The 17917-nt window shown below is 37.4% G+C and overlaps 2 protein-coding genes across 3 annotated transcripts; one reads left to right on the top strand and one right to left on the bottom strand.

Annotated features, from left to right (window-relative positions):
• The first annotated feature begins 5518 nt into the window (after positions 1-5518).
• Positions 5519-7025, top strand: LOC122014470 (myosin-binding protein 2-like). 2 transcript variants are annotated; one of them, XM_042570702.1, is made up of 3 exons: positions 5519-5602; positions 5708-6713; positions 6793-7025. In XM_042570702.1, exons 2-3 carry the CDS (start codon positions 5718-5720, stop codon positions 6814-6816), a joined length of 1020 nt encoding a protein of 339 aa, XP_042426636.1. In that variant the 5' UTR covers positions 5519-5602; positions 5708-5717; the 3' UTR covers positions 6817-7025. The 2 variants fall into 2 exon arrangements, with proteins under 2 accessions (XP_042426636.1, XP_042426635.1); XM_042570701.1 differs by lacking the exon at positions 5519-5602 and having other exon boundaries at positions 5673-6713; positions 6793-7007.
• A 131-nt stretch (positions 7026-7156) lies between these two features.
• On the bottom strand, positions 7157-8184 carry LOC122014471 (transcription factor IBH1-like 1). Its single transcript, XM_042570703.1, has 2 exons — positions 7475-8184; positions 7157-7369 (listed from the first exon to the last, which is right to left on the bottom strand). The coding sequence occupies exons 1-2, from the start codon at positions 8026-8028 to the stop codon at positions 7309-7311; spliced, it is 615 nt and encodes a 204-aa protein (XP_042426637.1). The 5' UTR covers positions 8029-8184; the 3' UTR covers positions 7157-7308.
• Positions 8185-17917: the final 9733 nt, after the last annotated feature.

Raw genomic sequence — 17917 nt, 5'->3', positions numbered from 1 at the left:
AGTGGTCGAGAGAATTCCCGCTTGTATAATTGATCACCGATAAATGCATAAGCATAAGATCTCTTCCTGATTGATCTGGCCTATTTGGCATAGACAAGTAAGACTCCTTGTTGAAGATAAATGATTATTGGCACTCTCTAGTTGATTGATTCCTCCAAATTATTTTGCAAGTCAATCTGAGCTATCAGGAAGCTCTAAGCTATCGAATTATCCAACACCCAAGTAGTCAAAGAGCTTACCATTCTGGATAATTCATCCGCTCTTTGGTTATCGGCTCAGGGAATCTTGGTCACTGTAACTTTCTTGAATCCCTCCTTCATTTTCTCACATGCTTCTCTGTATAGCTGCAACTTCTCATTGTTGACTTCAAAGTTACTAGCCACTTACTGAGCCACCAGCTGAGAATTTGAATAAATGATTATCTGGGTTGTCCCTACATGCCGGGCTACCTGTAATCCTGCCAGGAGTGCCTCATACTCCACTTCATTATTAGTAGCTCTGAAGTTTAGCCGGACAGCTAGTTGCATGATATCTTCTTGAGGGGATATAAGGAGTATCCCTACTCTGATTCCTTGATGAGTGAACGACCTATCAACATATATTTTCCATGTTTCCTCAGCCTCACATTGATGGATTTCTATTAGGAAGTCGACCAGGGCTTATGCTTTGATGACTGTTCAGGGCTGATACTGTATATTATATTATCCCAACTCGGTTGTCCATTTAATGAAGCGGTCGGCTATCTCCATGTTGGTAAGGGTCTTCCCATGGTGCTATTGGTCAGGATAGTAATTGGGTGTGCCAGGAAGTATATTCTTAATCGACGAGCCATGAGAATCAATCCGTAAACCAACTTTTCTAGGGTCGTGTATCGAGACTCGACCTCTTTCAATAGGTGGCTGAAGAAGTACACTGGTCGTTGTATATCGTCCTGCTCTTTTACCAACACTGCCCCCACGACCTCAAGGGTAGCTGACAGATATACCCAAAGTGGCTCTCCAGCAACAAGCTTAAATAGTGAAGGCAAGGTCTCAAGGTGTTGCTTCAGTTCCTCAAAAACTTTGTTGCACTTTTCATCCCACTGGAACTTAGTAGCCCTTCTGAGTACCTTGAAAAAAGGGAGTGCCCGGTCTGCAGATCGAGATATGAACATAAAGAGCGCCATAATCCTGCCCACCATTTCTGTGCTTCTTTCAAATTCCTGGGCGCCTGTATGTCTCGGAGGGCCTGAACCTTCTCCGGCTTGGCTTCAATTCCCCGCTCAGTAACGAGATACCCCAAGAATTTTTCCCCTCGAGCTCCTAACATGCACTTCAGTGGATTTAACTTTAATCCATACTGCCGCAGCATGCCACAGGTTTCCTCCACATCAACGATAAGGTTTGTTGCTACGGTAAACTTAATGAGGATATCGTCTACATAAGCTTCCACGTTTCGCCCTATCTGCTCTCGGAAGATCTTGTCCATCATCCGCTGATAAGTAGCTCCTGCATTACGTAGATCGAATGACATAATTGTATAACAAAAAGTATCGTTGGCTACGATAAAACTAACTTTCTCCTAATCTTCCTGGGCGAGAGGGATCTGGTGGTATCCTTGATAAGCGTCAAGTATGCAGATCCTCTCGCAGCTCAAGGTTGAGTCCACCATCTGGTCGATCCTTGGTAGCGGGTAGCAATTCTTAGGTCTAGCTCGATTGAGGTCTCGGAAGTCTATTTAGACCCTCCACTTATGGTTACGTTTAGACACCAGGACCACGTTAGAGAACCAGGACGGAAATTGTAATTCTCTAACATGTCTTGCATTCAAGAGCTGATCAACTTCAGCTCGAATGATCTTATTTTATTCAGTTGAGAAGTTTCGCTTCTTCTGCTTGACCGGATAGGAATTAGGTAGGAGGTGTAGCTTGTGCTCAACTACCTCAGGCTTGACTCCCGGTAGCTCCTTGGGGGACCAGGAGAAGATGTCCTTAGGCATTTGACCAGATCTGTCTTGATCTCGATTGACAGATCGCCTAATATGTCGATGATGCTCTTCGGACACACTGGATAGAGTTGGACATCCTCCCAAGGGATGAGTTCTTCTACTATAGGTAGAGACTCCTCTTGGATGACATGGATTCTTTCATCTTGTGTTCTCTGAGCTTTGTGAGTCTCCACTTTCACCATGTCGACGTAACACCTACGGGAGACCAATTGCTCACCCTTGACTTCCTTGACCTGGTCGCTCACAGGAAATTTCATCTTCTTATGGAAGGCGGAGACGGTCGCTCGAAACTCGTGTAGTGTGGGTCTTCCCAGGATAACGTTGTAGAAGGATGGAGAGTCCACTACGATGAAAGTACTCCTCCGGATCCTCACCAATTGTTCGCTAACCAAAGATATGGCTAGCTTAATTTAGTTCATTGGTCTCACCTCATTGCCAGTGAATCCACATAAGGAAGTAGCCACGGGTTGGAGCTTGCTAGCGTCGATATGCATGTCTTCGAAGACATTCTTGAACATCACGTTGATAGAGCTTCCGGTGTCCATAAAAACTCTGGTCACGTGGTTGTTGGCGATGATAGCCTTAATTATGAGGACATCATTATAAGGGAGCTCCAATCCCTCCAAGTCTTGTGTCCCGAAGCTGATTACAGGCCCTGCAGCTTGTTCTAGACTGCATGCTACCGCATGTATCTCCAAGCGGCGTTTATGAGATTTCCTAGCACTAGCGGAATTCTATCCGTGGGCCCTCCAGAGATCATGTCGATCTCCCGGATGACAATATTTCCCCTGTTCTCCTCCTCAGGGGATTCCATCGACTCCTTGCCCCGACCTGGCTGCTGGGTTCCTTGACCTGCATTATCGGGCAAGGGTTTACTTGATTGGCCTGTGGCAGCAGGCGAGTTGGGCTAGCAACTTCTGAAGCTAGGGCGCAATTTCAGGCGGGGTATGCCCAGTTCAGCCACCCTCCGAGAATCTCAGGCAAACTGGACGCACTCTCCAATGGAATGAGTGTGAGACCTGTAGTAGGTACAATAACTGGGCCCCCACTGATCGGGTTTGGGGGCTTGGACAACTTCTACCCATTGCACCACCCTGGAATCCTGACCGGGTAGAAATCCTGGATGGACATCCTTGGAGCAGGGAAAGGATCGAGCTGGAGGTTGGGGCGACCTTTTCTCTGATTTGTTGGCAGGAGCAGGTGCCTTGTCTACTTTTTGCCGAGCCACTTGGGTTTCTTCTGCATTGATGTAGCTGGCTGTCTTTCTCGGCATCTCATCAAAATTCTTTATTGGCTCCCAAATGAGAGCCTAGAAGAACTCCCCCTCCACCAGATCATGGGAGAAGACGCTCATCAATATCTCTGAAATAGCGGACGGGACATCCTGGGTTACCTGGTTGAAGCGTTTGATATAGCTTCTCAAGGGTTCCACAAACCCTTACTTGCGGGCAAAGAGACAGTGAGCTGTCTTCTGATACTTCCTGCTACTGGCGAAATGACGCAGGAAAATGGTCTTGAAGTCTTGAAAGCAGGTGATGGACCCGTTTGGCAATCCATCAAACCATTTTTTACGCCAAGCCGGACAGAGTGTTTAAGAACACTCGGCACTTGATGGTGTCGCTGTATTGGTGCAACAACGTAGCGTTCTAAAATTTTCGGAGATGATCCCCCGGGTCCTTGCTACCATCATATTCTCCAATAGCTGGGGGCTTACTTTGGTAGCTTTTCCTCGAGTACCCTTAGAGAGAAGGACACTTGCTCCTCAGGCACCTCCCTTGGCTCCTCTCGGAGGACTATGACTTTCCCCTTCTTTGAGTATCTAGGCGGGGAACTTTCAGTCATGGAGCCCTGCAGTTGCTCTTTCTTATTATAATAGTCCAGGCAGGGCTCGCGATAGAAGGCTTAAGGGAAATCCTCGGACTGTTTCCTCTTAGACCCCCTATCAGAAACGTGGGTCTGGTCTTTTAAAGCTGTCGACATCTTGTGTGGATGTAAAGCAGCGGTGTGTTTTTCGGAAGCCGCTCGCCTCCTGGCCTCCTTGAATAGTTCGTACTCTCCTGCTGTCATGGTGACGTTGATCCTTCCGATATCCTCTATCTTCACGCTCCAGAACAGGTGAAGGAAATTCCCACAGATGACGCCAAATTGATCCTGTCTGGAATCTAAGTTAGACGAAGGTCGACTGAGATGGCGTCAGTGTTGACGGATAGGTGACTTGGACACACCCGGCATATGTGTACCAGAAAGACGGACCTCCATTTGGAGCTCAAGGACAATGGTGATGAGACCAGTGGTACTTAGGCTTTGTGCACACTAAGACAAGCACACGGAATGTTAGAGACCAGAAACCAGGGAAAAAGTCCCCGGCGCAGGCCCTCCGACGCTCAAGTCAAGTACTTTTTCCCCAGAAGAACAATGTACGAAGGAAAAAAGAACTGTAGAAGACGAGTGCGAATCTGCTCGTGTACCTGGCTAAGGGAGAGGACCTCCCTTTTTATATGACAATGCGTACCTATGGAGCCTGACCGATATCAGAGAATGTCGGGTGATGGAGGGCACGTAGTGCCCTCTCTGTGAATATTTTCTTACGTATGATAGTTATTCCCTAACAAGAGATTACGATTTCCTGACATCGTTGTCGCCTAGTGCTTTATGTCCCGCCCGGGTTTGGCTACGGGCAGCTCGGGATGGTCATTCGGGTGTAACACTTGACTCGAGTCTAGATGAGGGAGACGAGCTGTGGCGAGAGTCCCACCTTTCATGCTTGGATCACCAAAAGGTCGACCAGAAGTTGTCTCACTGAAAGTACTAGGCCTGGGTATACAGCCAGGGCTTAGGAAACTCGATAAGTCGGGACAGGTCAGACACTCCTCCAAGCTACATATTATGCCTCAGATTTGGGACGACCCTGATTTATCGGTACCCGACCGAGAATTATGCAGCTGATGATGTCATACGGTCTAACGCCTTCTTTCCCCTCCTATCTGCTGACTGTCATATTCTCTTGATTTCTGATTGCCCTTGACTGTCACGCCCCCTCGACTTCTAACTGTTACGTCCTCTTGATTTATGACTGTTACGTCCTCTTGACTTCTGATTACCTGGTCTCATCGGACCCACCTTTATGCACCGAATCAATAAGTTTCAATTTTCATTTATTTTTAGTTATTTGACTATAAAATAGGAAAAAAAAATTGAATGAAATTGATTCCTTCCTCTTATTGGTATAAATAAATTTAATTAGTTTCCAAGTTTTTCATAAACAAAATAAAAGGAAACTTTCTTTCCTTACACAGCAAGATTATATCTGTGTATATATATAAACAAGTAATTAATTAATCAATTAATTAATTAATCAATTAATATTTATTATCAGGAATAGCCGCATGGGGCGGCCGGTGCATCGCACGGAACCAAACCACCGACGACCTTGTAACCGTCGTTTAAATATTATGATCAATAAACACATGGAATAAATAAATAAATTCCATCGACGACAAACTGTACGCGTTACTAATTCCTTAGAATTAATATTTTTTATTTTATTTCCTAACATTTATTAGATGAAAAGAGATTGAGAGTTGGTCCAGAATCATCGTCGTCATCATCTTCCAAGGTTACATTTCTTCCTTTTGTGCCTGTTTCATGCCGATAATTATATATATTCTTTGACATTAAATCTGATTTAGGTGTGTAATGTTGTGGTTGGCATGAATTTTAGATTTCCGGTGATGGCAGAAGCAGAGGTTGTTGATCTGAGAGAGGCTCTGCGGACTCAATCAGCAGCTCTGTGGAAACTCTTTGCGGAGCTAGAGGAGGAGCGACAGGCCGCAGCGTCCGGCGCAGAGGAAGCGCTGTCGATGATCGTGCGCCTTCAGGAAGAGAAGGCAGCGGCGAAGATGGAGGCCTGCCAGTACAGGAGGATCGCAGAGGAGAAGCTGCGGCACGCCGACGAGTCTCTGTTGATACTGAGAGAGGTCATACTGCAGAAAGAGATGGAGATTGCGGCCCTCAGATTCCTCGTGCAGGACTACAGACACATGGTGGGCGGCGCAGGTTGGATTAATAATATCGATAGAATGAGGATGGAGCATCAGCAGTGGTTCATGGGCGGCGGCGCACGTACCCTTTTGAGGAAGGGGAGCTTGGCCAGGAACATCTCTTTGCCTGCGACTCAACTCGAGGAGCTCTCGTCTGAACTTCACATCAGAGATCAGTTTTGTGGCTTGCTGATCGACGAGCAGTCTTCGATCCGAGAGTCCGATGCGACCAGATCGATGAACGCCGAGCTTAATAGACCAGAAACAGTCGATGCGAACAGGAGGAGACCTGCGATCGATCCTGTGAAACTGGTCCATTTCAGCAACTGGGATCATGTTCAGGAGAATCAAAATTGTAGCCATCTCCACGAGGCTCGTTTACAGGAGTTTCGTTTAGCTAACAATCTCCACGAGGATCAGCGTGAAAAGAAATCGTTTGGGAACTCTGGGGATGGATCTTCTACGTCTCAAACTGATGTCGAGCAGCTCAAAAAGCAGATGCAGAAACTCCAAAAGGACATGACGGAAATGAGGCATGGGAATGTTGATAAAGGAAGAGAACTGATGCATGTGCTAGGAAGACTCACTGAGCAGCTTGATGATATAAAATCCCAGGTTACCAAAGCAGACGCAAATTCTAAGTGTCATCGAGAAGATGATTATTGCGCACTGACCTGCCTTCAAGAGGTATGTTCAAGAACTGTCGCTGCTATATATTAATGCAGCTTCCTGTTCTTTTAGATCTTGACATTGTGTTCTTATGCAGGCAATGCTATCTTTCTGGATTTAATACTGTCAAACTGGAAATTTGACAGACAGTGTGCCAATGTTCTTTGAACATTTGATCAGATCAAGGATTCTGACTCTCTTTTTGTTGCCCCCTTTTTGTTTGCCAAGGTTGAGATACTGTGAAACTGTTACATAAACATCTGTACATTGTGAACAATTTTCTTTCTTTTTTACATAAACATCTATCTGTACATTAGGAGACCCTGTTCTCCAACGTCAATTGTCATGTATCTTGTAGATAGATATGTCCTCACCTCCTTAAATTTCATGTACAATTTGAACTACAAAATTTTTAAATGATGTGTTTGAACCACAGGAGAGTGTTCTTTCTCAAGAGAAACTTAATTATGGAGAGTAATAGATGTAAATTTTTTCTTCAATATTTTACATCACAAGTTTCCTCACACAATCTTAATCAAACTTGTTTTAAAAAAAAGAGAAGAAAAGTAGGTAGAATGTACATAAATAATATTCTTCTTCATATGCTACCATATCAGTGCTCAATCTGCTCTCCTGCTTCTTTTCTCTCTTCCAATGTGCATTTATTCTGAGCTCTACGAGGAGAGAAAAAAATCAATCAATCAAACAATGATTATTCAAATTAAGTAAGAAATAGTAGTAAAATGATTTTCAAGTTACTATGTTCATAAATGAATTACCTTGGGTTGGAGAATTGGAAGGTTTCTACAAGGCCTCGCATGAGATCAACTTGACATTGGAGAAAAACGACATAGTCCAAGGTTTCCTCCATCAAGGAGGAGCCACCCAAGGAGTTGCCTCCGGGCACGAGGCTCTTGAGCAACCGCATTCTCTTGGCCAAAAAGCACCTCGCCAGACCGCGGCTGCCATTTTCAGCACTACTCGTTTTCTTCTTCGCCGTCGTCTTTCTCGAACGGATCAGCTTGAGGCTCCTCTTCGTGATCTTTCTGTTTTGAGGGACGAGCTTCCGGTACCGGTCGTCTCCGAGTAGGAGCTTGAGGAAGGGCCCCGCGCCTCGCTCTTCCTGCCGGGCGAGACGCGAGAGGAGGCCGCGAGTCCACCTTCGGCGGTCGCCTCGAGCGACCGCTAAGGCCGCGTTAGAGGAGAGATGGATGGCGGCCTTCCGGCCTTGCAGGCTCGCGATGGGGGACGCGTGGCGGAGGCCGAGCAACATTTTCTTGAGGAAGACTTGCTTGAACGCTTTGGCGGCGGTGTCGGCGGCGGCGAGTTGCATGGCTTGAGATTGGATTTGGAAGGAGATAATTTGGGAAAGTGCTGCTCAAACTCAAACTAAAAAGGTCGAATTTAGTAATGGGGAGATGATCGAGGGAAGCATGGAAGAGGCTGCACAACTGCTCATGAAAGATGGGAATATATAGATTTGAAGAGAGGGGGAAGTTTATTGTTAGGGTTCTTCTTTAATGCTCCAATGTAGATATGTGGCTCACTCCTATACCTTCCATTGAATGTTTGCTGAACTCAAGTTTACTCACTTGATTGTGATGCGTAAAAGGAATAGGATCAGGTGTGTCAAAAATCAATTCGATCCGATCCGATCCGATCCGATCATCCGACGATATGATCTAAGTCGGTGTGAAAAAAAATTAAACTCGGATGGATGATTTTCAAATTCTAAGTCAAATTCGAGTTGGAAAGTTTTTGAGTTAAAAATTTTTGAATCAGATTCGTGTTAACTCAAATTTAGATTTTAATGGATTTTAAAGGTTAAATTAAATTTCATTTTAAAAATTAAAATATTTCTATGTATATTAATATATCTTACTATTTTATTAAAAATCCCCCCCCCCCCCTTTATTAACTAACTTTGGTGAAATCTAAAATGAATTTGTGTTAATATCCTTTTTTCTATTCACACTAAAAATAATTCCAAGGTTTATTAATAATTCCACAAGCGAAACAATCAGTGATCTAGAGTTCGAGACTCAGTTGCGACATATTATTATTAATTTTTCTCATCATTAATTTTCTCTGATTATTTTATATAAAAAAAATATAGTTCTCTTTAATCCCACATTTTAAAACTGACAACACTATGATCAAAGAAGTTTCTATAAATATTTTAGGCCTACAATGTTAAAAAATATATTTGTTTTAGTTTTTTTTACTAAGATAAGTATAATATTAAATTAAAATAATTTTTTTCATAGAGAAGCCGTAAGGGGAACACTCGAAAATTCAAACAATTCAGATTTTCAAAGACCCAAATAATTCAGATAAAAATAAAAAATTATAGAAAAAATAATAAAAAAATGGTCTAATTTGAATTGGTCGGATTTATATTTGAGTTTAAAGGATTTAGATTATTTGAGTTGGGTTTTTTTTTAAAAAAAAATCAACCTCATTCAAATCATATCTTATCTATCCAAATTGGTATCCCTGGATAGAATTGAGTATATTATGAAAATTTACTAAATAAGTTTTACGGCCTTTTTTAGAAAGGTCGCTAAGATTAGGATTTCACATTTACCACCACATATTATGAAATTTAAGAATATACTTTTATAAAATATTCTTTAAATTTTCAATATTATCAAAATATTTTTTTTGTATATATATATATATAGGCCTAGCATAAATAGTGTCACTACACTTAATAGAAAATTTATGCAATAATGACATGAGTTTTAAAAATTCTAAAGGAATTTTAATAATTTTAAAACTTTAAGAGGTAAAATAAATAATTTTTAGGGGTGAAATGAAATCTTGAGAAAAAAGATTTATATAAAAGAGAAAATATTGAGAAAAACAATAATGAAGGTAACATCGAATCTGGATAATCAATTTAGTGCCCTAGAAGTTTTTCATTAGTCATTAAGATAAATCAAAAAGTATTCGTGAGAGATGACCTAAAAATCTAGTATCTCATGATTATACGCCCCATTTGAAGAAAAAAATCTCTACGAATACATTGTAATTGATAATTGAGCTGTGGATACTAGGTGATAATTTGATGTCCTATTAAATCGTAGCCCTGGGATAAGATGACACACCACATGCATGCATATGATGGCCAAGGTCCATGCAATAGATAATCTCTATATATTATAGTTTTGTATTTGGAAGAGAAGCAATTCATTTGTTTTTGGTTTTGTTTGTATCAATCTTAGTATTGTAAAGAAGAAAAAAATGATGAACCTTTCTATATAGTTACATGACGCCTATGAGTACTAAAGTTAATCAAATAATGTAGTTATAATATTAAGATTTTAGTAGAAAACAAACAATCAAGAAAATATTTTCACAGTTGTCTAAAAATTAAACATTATGTAGGTTTTTAATTAAACCACATATATCTGGTTACAAACTTGAATAAAATAATTACAAACTTTAGTGTTAATTGATTGTGAAAATTGCAAGAATCATATATTTATTGATTTAACGAACTAACAGAAATATTCTAAGAAGAATGTATGAATAAGACATGAAGATTACATTAGAAATTCTTGACTAATTAAAAAATTGAGACAAATTAATTAGCTCGGTCCTACTCTAAACTAGCATGTTGATTTTGTGCTTTTGTAAATCCAAAAAAGTGGCATTAATTATCCAAGGTCCCATAAATTATTGCAATTGTTACTCAAGAATCAAAGCACACATATATATAAATATGGGTCACTTTGATTGATCTTTTGTTTGGTAAATCATCTAAAACTCCACTAGAAAGAATCATTGTCCTATAAAACAGTAGTATAAAAAACGGTTTAATTCTCAATTCTTTTAGTCAATCTAGATTTTACAATTATGAGTAATATTTTTTGTTATCAATTGAGTCTTTGATGAATATCCATCACAAAAGTTCACAACACAATCCCTATGTCAATTCAAAACCCTTGATCATTTGCTAAAAAAATAGAAGAAAGACACTCTAAACATTGATTTTCTTTTAAAATTTTAGTTCCAAGGGGTTAATCCACAAGAAATAACTAAAAAACAATGCTATATGTAATATATATTTTCACATTTTAATTGATTAATTAGTACAAAAATTGCATAGCATGGTCCATGAAATATGCCGATCCATGAATCACGATGAGAGCAATAAAGCCTTTTTGTTGCTTAGCTTTGAAAAAGCAAATGAAACTTCATCCACAAGGTGTGCATGTCCCTTATCTTTCTCCTTTTTTTTTTAAAAAAAAAAAGCACAGCCATTTTACTAATTGTTTGAGGATATATATAGGAAAATTGGCATACAATAACTTTGTTTATTTTGCTATTACAAACTTTTTTACTCCATCAATCTTTGTGATTAGATATTACTTTTTCATTTTACTAATAGTTAATCAACATTGAAAAACTACATTTGTTGATTCTTTTGTCAAATAATATTTGTTTGATATACAATTAAGTTTAGATAGTTATAAAAAAATCAATTCTTTTTATCTTCCAAAATCATTAAAATAAGTAACTTCTCGAGTTATAAACGTCAATATATAGTATTCTTATTAATTTTATTTTGTCTTATTTAAATACTGTCCATGTTCATATATGACTCAATGTTTGGCCGCCCTACTTGACCCGGAGTGTTCGGGTCTATGCCTTAAAAATAAGGACCACATATCAAGTCCCCAGTCTCAGGGCATAGAGTTCCCTCTAACTCCATCATTCTTTCACATGGCTGGGCTTCGATCTTGTCTCCAAATCCCTCCTTTAGGGTCATTGAAGGCCAAGGGCACCATCATTTTAATGTGCTTGGCCTGCATGTGTTTGAGTATTTTTTTTTGTTTTTGTTTTATATGTTTAATTATATTAGAATTTTAATGTTTTCATCTCTCATACTTTCAATTGGCTTGGTAATGTTAGAATATTGTAGTCTATACAACATGACTTTCTGCATTACAAAAAGTTTAACAAATTTTATGTCATGTGAGATTCTTTCAATTCCTATGTTCAGAGCTATAGGTTAATGGACACTTTCTGATAAATTGCTCATTTTTATTTTTATTTTATTTTATTTTTCTCCTTTGATTTATTTTATTTATTTATTCTGTGTGGGTGGAGTGCATTGGCCCCAGTTCTTTATGTGTGGATATCCTTTTGGAGGATTAAACAAGCAAAATGCAGAGATCATGATATCTTTCATGACTTGGATTTGATTGCAAGATTGGAATATTATAAAGGTTCTTTAGCGTACAATTTATGAGATGCATTAGTATAACTTATTCTGCCATAAATAAAACACCTAGATACATTAAATTCCTATGATTTTCTCATTTCAAGTTTAGTTTTGATAGATGACATTAATATATAGTATTATCGACAACAGAATATAAAATTCAAATCCACAACTTAAAAACACATTCACATTTACACTAAACTTAGTTCAAGTTGGCCGAAGTATATGGTTCGGTCGAGTTACTTATTTCAAACTTCCCCTTAACTCGTCCAAGACTATTTCATATGACATCCGATTTAGGCTCTGACACTTATACGAGATCATTTATTATAACCAAAAAAATTCATATATATTGTCCTTGGATTTAAATCCTCATGAATTTATTTTTAGACTTTACTCAAAAGGTCTCATTCCAATAGAAATATTTTCATCTTTTAAAATTCATAATATTTTTCATATCTTTAAGATTTTAATTATACTCCTATAAAAGTAGAGTTTTTAGCATCTTTCCATATAGAAGTCTTCTTGGTTTCTCTCTTTAGCATGATTGTTAGTCATTAAGGTGCGATATACGGTCCTTGCTCAGTGGTTTAGGTTAACAACTGTCCAATTGTCTACTTACAAGCTATTTCAATGCACTATTAATGGAGTAAATTCAGAGCAGAAAACCCAACTTTTGAAGAACCTTAATTCCATTCAAAATTATAAAGCACAGCCTTCTAAAAATTACCAGCCATGTTGATCATCCTTTACAGGATATTCAAACTATAAAAATTTTTAACACAGAAAACGTTGATGGTGAATTGGAGATGGGTATCTTGAATAATACTTCTCTCAAATTCAAAATGTTTAAGAGATTATTGAGAGCATAACTAACATGAAACACAAGTTTAATGCTGAGTGGTTAAAGAATGCAGGCTGAGGGGTACAAAACTGGAACTGTTTGCATGAGGACTATGTCAAATGGAACGAAAAAGAAAAACAAACTGACAAGTAGTTTCACCAGACGTCCCTTAAATACCGTCGATCCATTTGCAGACTTGTGATCATACTTTCGGTCTCTGAACTATCAAGAGATCCCTGAGCAAAAAATACAAAGGCATTGCACAATGTTAGCGAAAAGTTATAGACCAGAATTAGAATGCTTTAATTTAGAATGTAGAAGTGTCTTGCTAAGGTAAATATTAGTGAACCCAACCCCCAAAAAAAAAGAGTTAAATTGATCCAAACACATAGAGGTTGGTTTCATAGGTCATTACTTGGACAAGGCTACCTATAGATTTCTTCACAATTTCTGAAATCTCTAGCATCTCTAAAAATGCTAAAATAGCACGGAATGGCCCTGTGACTTTTAGACAAGAATCCTGCAATAGTGAGGCTATGAAAGCAGTTGTTACCTGTTCCTGGACAATGTTATGAAGAAATCTGTGAACATCTCTTGCCATGCCCTTGGCATCACCGCAAACATAAATATAGCCACCTTGCGTGTTGATTTTCCAGATGTCTGAAGCCTGAAAAAAATGAAATTAATGGTTACCGGCAGATACAGAAAAATGCAAGAGGCTGTAGAAATCCCACAAATCAAGAAAAGAGCAGCATAAACTGTCAACCTTTTCATCCATTTTATGCTGGACATATTCCTTTGTTGGACTCTCACGGGAGAATGCAACAATAAGTTCAGAAAGTGCTTCAGTTTTAACAAAGTTTTTTAGCTCATCCTCATAGATATAATCCTCAAAAAAGCAGATTCTCAATCATGTAAGAATGAATCAATATAGACTAATGTCTACAGGTATTTGATTCACTTGATGGATGGTATGCTAGTTTACCATCTTACGATTCCTGCATCTAAAGAAGAGAACAGAATAAACAAGCCGAGTTCCAGCCTCCTTGAAGGCCAGTCTTTCTTGAAAGTGAACAAAATATAATTTTTTTTTCAAAATTACAACTACCTGAATGTGTTTAATCTCGCAAAACAGGGGAAAAAAAGCAAAATTGGGGAGGGAGACGTGTAAGAACCCCTGAATGGTGCTAACCCTGTCCCAGGGTCAATCATAATGATTGTAACACAAGCTCGATATGGTAAGGAAATTGTAACAGTAATTTAATGAAAGTACCCATTTACCTAGATTACAAGTTCAAACCTGCTTGTTTTCTTAATCTTGATTGCAGCACTGCTAACTCATTAAGGGAGGTTGAAAGATACTAGGCAATGTAGGAAAAGTACCTTCATCCAAGTTGAACAGCTAGACTCCCTTATGAATCCTTCCTGTCGGTGTTTTCTGACATACTACTGCGCATGTCACATGAATACTAGTTGGTGCTATCCTAGAAAGATCCAAAATAGTGATAAGTTAAAACTTCTAACGAGGAAACTGATCCAGTATACGATAGGACTCCTTTGGTTGTAAGCACGTGCTATTGCAGTGAAGAAAACTCCTAATGGAGGCTTTGTTGAAGGGAACTCTGTCATAAGTTCGATAAGATTCCTTTGACTAACCACAATCCATTGAGAATATTTATCCTGGACAATGAGAAGCACGAATCTTAAATAAAAGCTCAAAAGGGTTAAACTACACAAATACTCATTAATTTTTCTGATTGTAACATCTTAGCAAGGACCACTACATCTCCAGAACTTGGTGTAGTGTTAAATATGCAAGAGTTCGTGTTGCAAGGTCCAAATGTAACATGTCGGTAAGAACCGCTACATCTCCATGAGAACATGAGTGTAGTGTTAAATAAACAAGAGTTCTCACGCCATTAGTTGAATAAGAACAAATATTATAGGAAAACTAATAGTAATTTGGAACATGGAACATAGGAACCCTCACTATAAAGCAATGAAGGTAATAGGTACGATGATTACGAGAAGAATTAGTATTTTGTATGTACAAGAGACAAAATAGATAAACGAGAAGGCAAAGATGATAGAGAACTCGAATTTTAAGTTATGGTATATAGAAAGAGTAAAACAAGAAATGGAGTGAGTATGGTTGTAGATAGTTCGTTAAAGGAGAAAATTGCATGAGTAGTTAGAAAGGGGATATAATTATAACTCTTAAGATAGTAATTACGAAAGAAACTATGAACGTAATTAATATATATGCACCTTAAGTAAAATTAGATAAAGATACCAAATCAAGATTTTGGGACAACCTAGATAAAGTATTACAAAATATTTCACCAAATAAAATGATTTTAATAGGAGACGATCTAAATGAGCATGTCTAAGTAAAAAATAAGAAATATGAGAGGGTGCATTGGGTTATAAGTTTGGAACAAGAAATGAAGAAGAAAAAACTATATTAGATTTTGCGATAGCATATGATTTTATACTAACTAATATCTTTTTTAATAAAAGAGATGAACACTTGGTTACATTCAAAAGTGGAATAATAAATCGCAAATTGACTTTCTTATGGTTAGGAAGAGGGATAGAAATATTTGTAAAGATTGCAAAGTCATCCATAAAGAAAGCTTAACTACCCAACATAGATTAGTAGTGCTGGATATACACCTCAATTATCAATAGAAGGAAAATATACACTGCTAGAGTTAAGTGGTAGAAGTTTAAGGATGGGAAGCAAAATATATTTAAGAAGAATGTTACAAGCATTAGATGAAATATGCGGTGACTCTAATAGGACATGGATAAGATGTATCAAAGTTGAAAATAGTAGCCAAGAGTATACTCGGTGAGTCAAAGGGGCATGCACCACTAAGTAAGAAATTTTGATGGTATATTGAGAAAGTATAGAAGAAAGTAAATAAAAACGCATAGCATATAAGGAATTATATATTTGTAAGAACGAGCAAAATTTAAAAAGATATACAATAGCTAAGAAAGAGACTAAAAAAGTAATGAATGAACCAAAGAATGAAATTTTTAAATCGTTATATTAAAAATTGGATACAAAAGAAGGGGAAGAGAGATTTATAGAATAACTAAAGTGAGAGAGACAAGAGATTTTATCCAAATAGGATATATTAAAGATGTATACAATAGAGCACTAGTAAATGATGGAAAAATAAAAGAGCTGTGGATGAGGTATTTTCATCAACTTTTTAATGAAGGTTTAGGTGACCAACTTAACTTAGGTAATTTAAGTAAATGTATAAAAATTTAAATTTTTATCATAGAATTTAAACTGTCGAAGTAGAATAAGTTTTAAATGGAATATAAAATGGAGATATTCCGATAGAAGTATGGGACGTGTCTAGGAAAACAAAGTATTGAATGACTTACAAAATTATTTAACATGACATTGAAAATAAAAAAATATTTGATAAAGTAAGTACTCTAGTTCCCTTATATAAGAACAAAGGAGATGTGCAAAATTGTGTAAACTATAGGGATATTAAACTAATGAATCATACAATGAAACTTTGGAAAAGAGTAATAAAAAAATATAAAGAAAAGAGACCATGATGATCGAAAATCAATTTAGGTATATGCCTGAAAGGTTGACAATAGAAATTATGTATCTTCTTAGAAAACTAATTGAAAAGTATCGGGAGCAAAAGTAAAATCTATATATGATATGCATTGACTTAGAAAAAGCTTATGATAGAGTTTAAGAGAAATTATATGAAAAATTCTAGAAAAGAAAGGTGTTAACGTAGTATATATTAAACTAATTAAGGATATGTACGAGAATGTAACGACAAGAGTGAGAACTTTAGACGGATTAATTGAAGCATTTCCAATAAAGATAGAATTATATCAAAAATCAATTTTAACTCTCTATCTTTTTACACTAATTATGGATGAACTACACATTCAAAACACAATACCTTAGTGCATACTGTTTGCAGATAATATTATTTTAATAGATGAGATATGTGAAAGAATAAATGCTAAACTAGAATCTTGGTGAAAAACATTAGAAGTGAAAGGTTTTAGGCTTAGTTGAGTAAAAATAGAATATATAAAATTTAAGTTTAGCAATATTAGACGTAATGAGACAGTTGTTAAAATAGGAGAAGACAAGTTGTTTGGAATTAAGAGTTTTAAGTATTTAAGATCATTTTTTAAAAACGATGGAGGGATTAAGAGAAATGTCTTATAGAGATTTCAAACAGTTAAAATGGAAGAGAGCATCGGGGGTTTTATGTGATCATAAAGTACCTATAAAACTTAAAAGGGAAATTCTATAAAATGGCGGTTATACTTGCTATGTTATATGACACTGAATGTTGAATTATGACTCGAGTACATGAGCAGAAGATTAGAGTTGCAGAGATGAGGATGTTAAGGTGGATGTGTGGACATATGAGGATGAACATAATAAGAAATGAGAGCATTAGAGAGAAAATTAGAATTGCATCTATTAAGAAAAAACTACGTGACACATTTAAAATGATATGGACATGTACTTAGACGATCATTAAATGCTTCAGTTAGGCGATGTGAAACTATAACAAATACGCACATCAAACGAGGAAAACTAAACAAGAGTTGGTTAGCAACAATAAAACAGAATAAAATTTATTTAAGTATAGATAATGATATAATAAGGGATATAGCCCAATGGAGTAGAAAGATTCATATAGCCAACTCCACCTAATGAAATAAGATTTGGTTGTTATTGTTGTTGTTTTAATTGGTTCCTCATAATTATTGTTATTTTTTTCAAAAGGGCTCCTTGCAGTAAATTCATCCAACCAATGTTTGAACCAAATTCTAGCTTAGTTTCCATCCATGTGCCTTACTGAAGGCGATGTTAATCTGTTAGTGCAAAACAAGACATGGTAACCAACCACACATGCTTGAATTAATTGCAAGGGCAAAGTCCAGTCAAGTAAACAAGGTAGTTAAGAAAGGACTTCATTTATCTTTTTATAATCTTAAAAATACATGTGAGTGGGTGCACTGTCCAAGGAAAACAAGATCAATAAATCATCTTAACTATGCATTATAAAATATTAAAAACACAGTAGCACACAATATTGACGGTCATCAATTGACCAACAACAACGATAAGCA

This window comes from Zingiber officinale, chromosome 8B (genome assembly GCF_018446385.1).
Source record: "Zingiber officinale cultivar Zhangliang chromosome 8B, Zo_v1.1, whole genome shotgun sequence".
Classification (NCBI taxonomy): domain Eukaryota; kingdom Viridiplantae; phylum Streptophyta; class Magnoliopsida; order Zingiberales; family Zingiberaceae; genus Zingiber; species Zingiber officinale.
The sequence above is the reverse complement of the archived record's forward strand: the minus strand, read 5'-3'. Positions and strand labels throughout refer to the sequence as shown.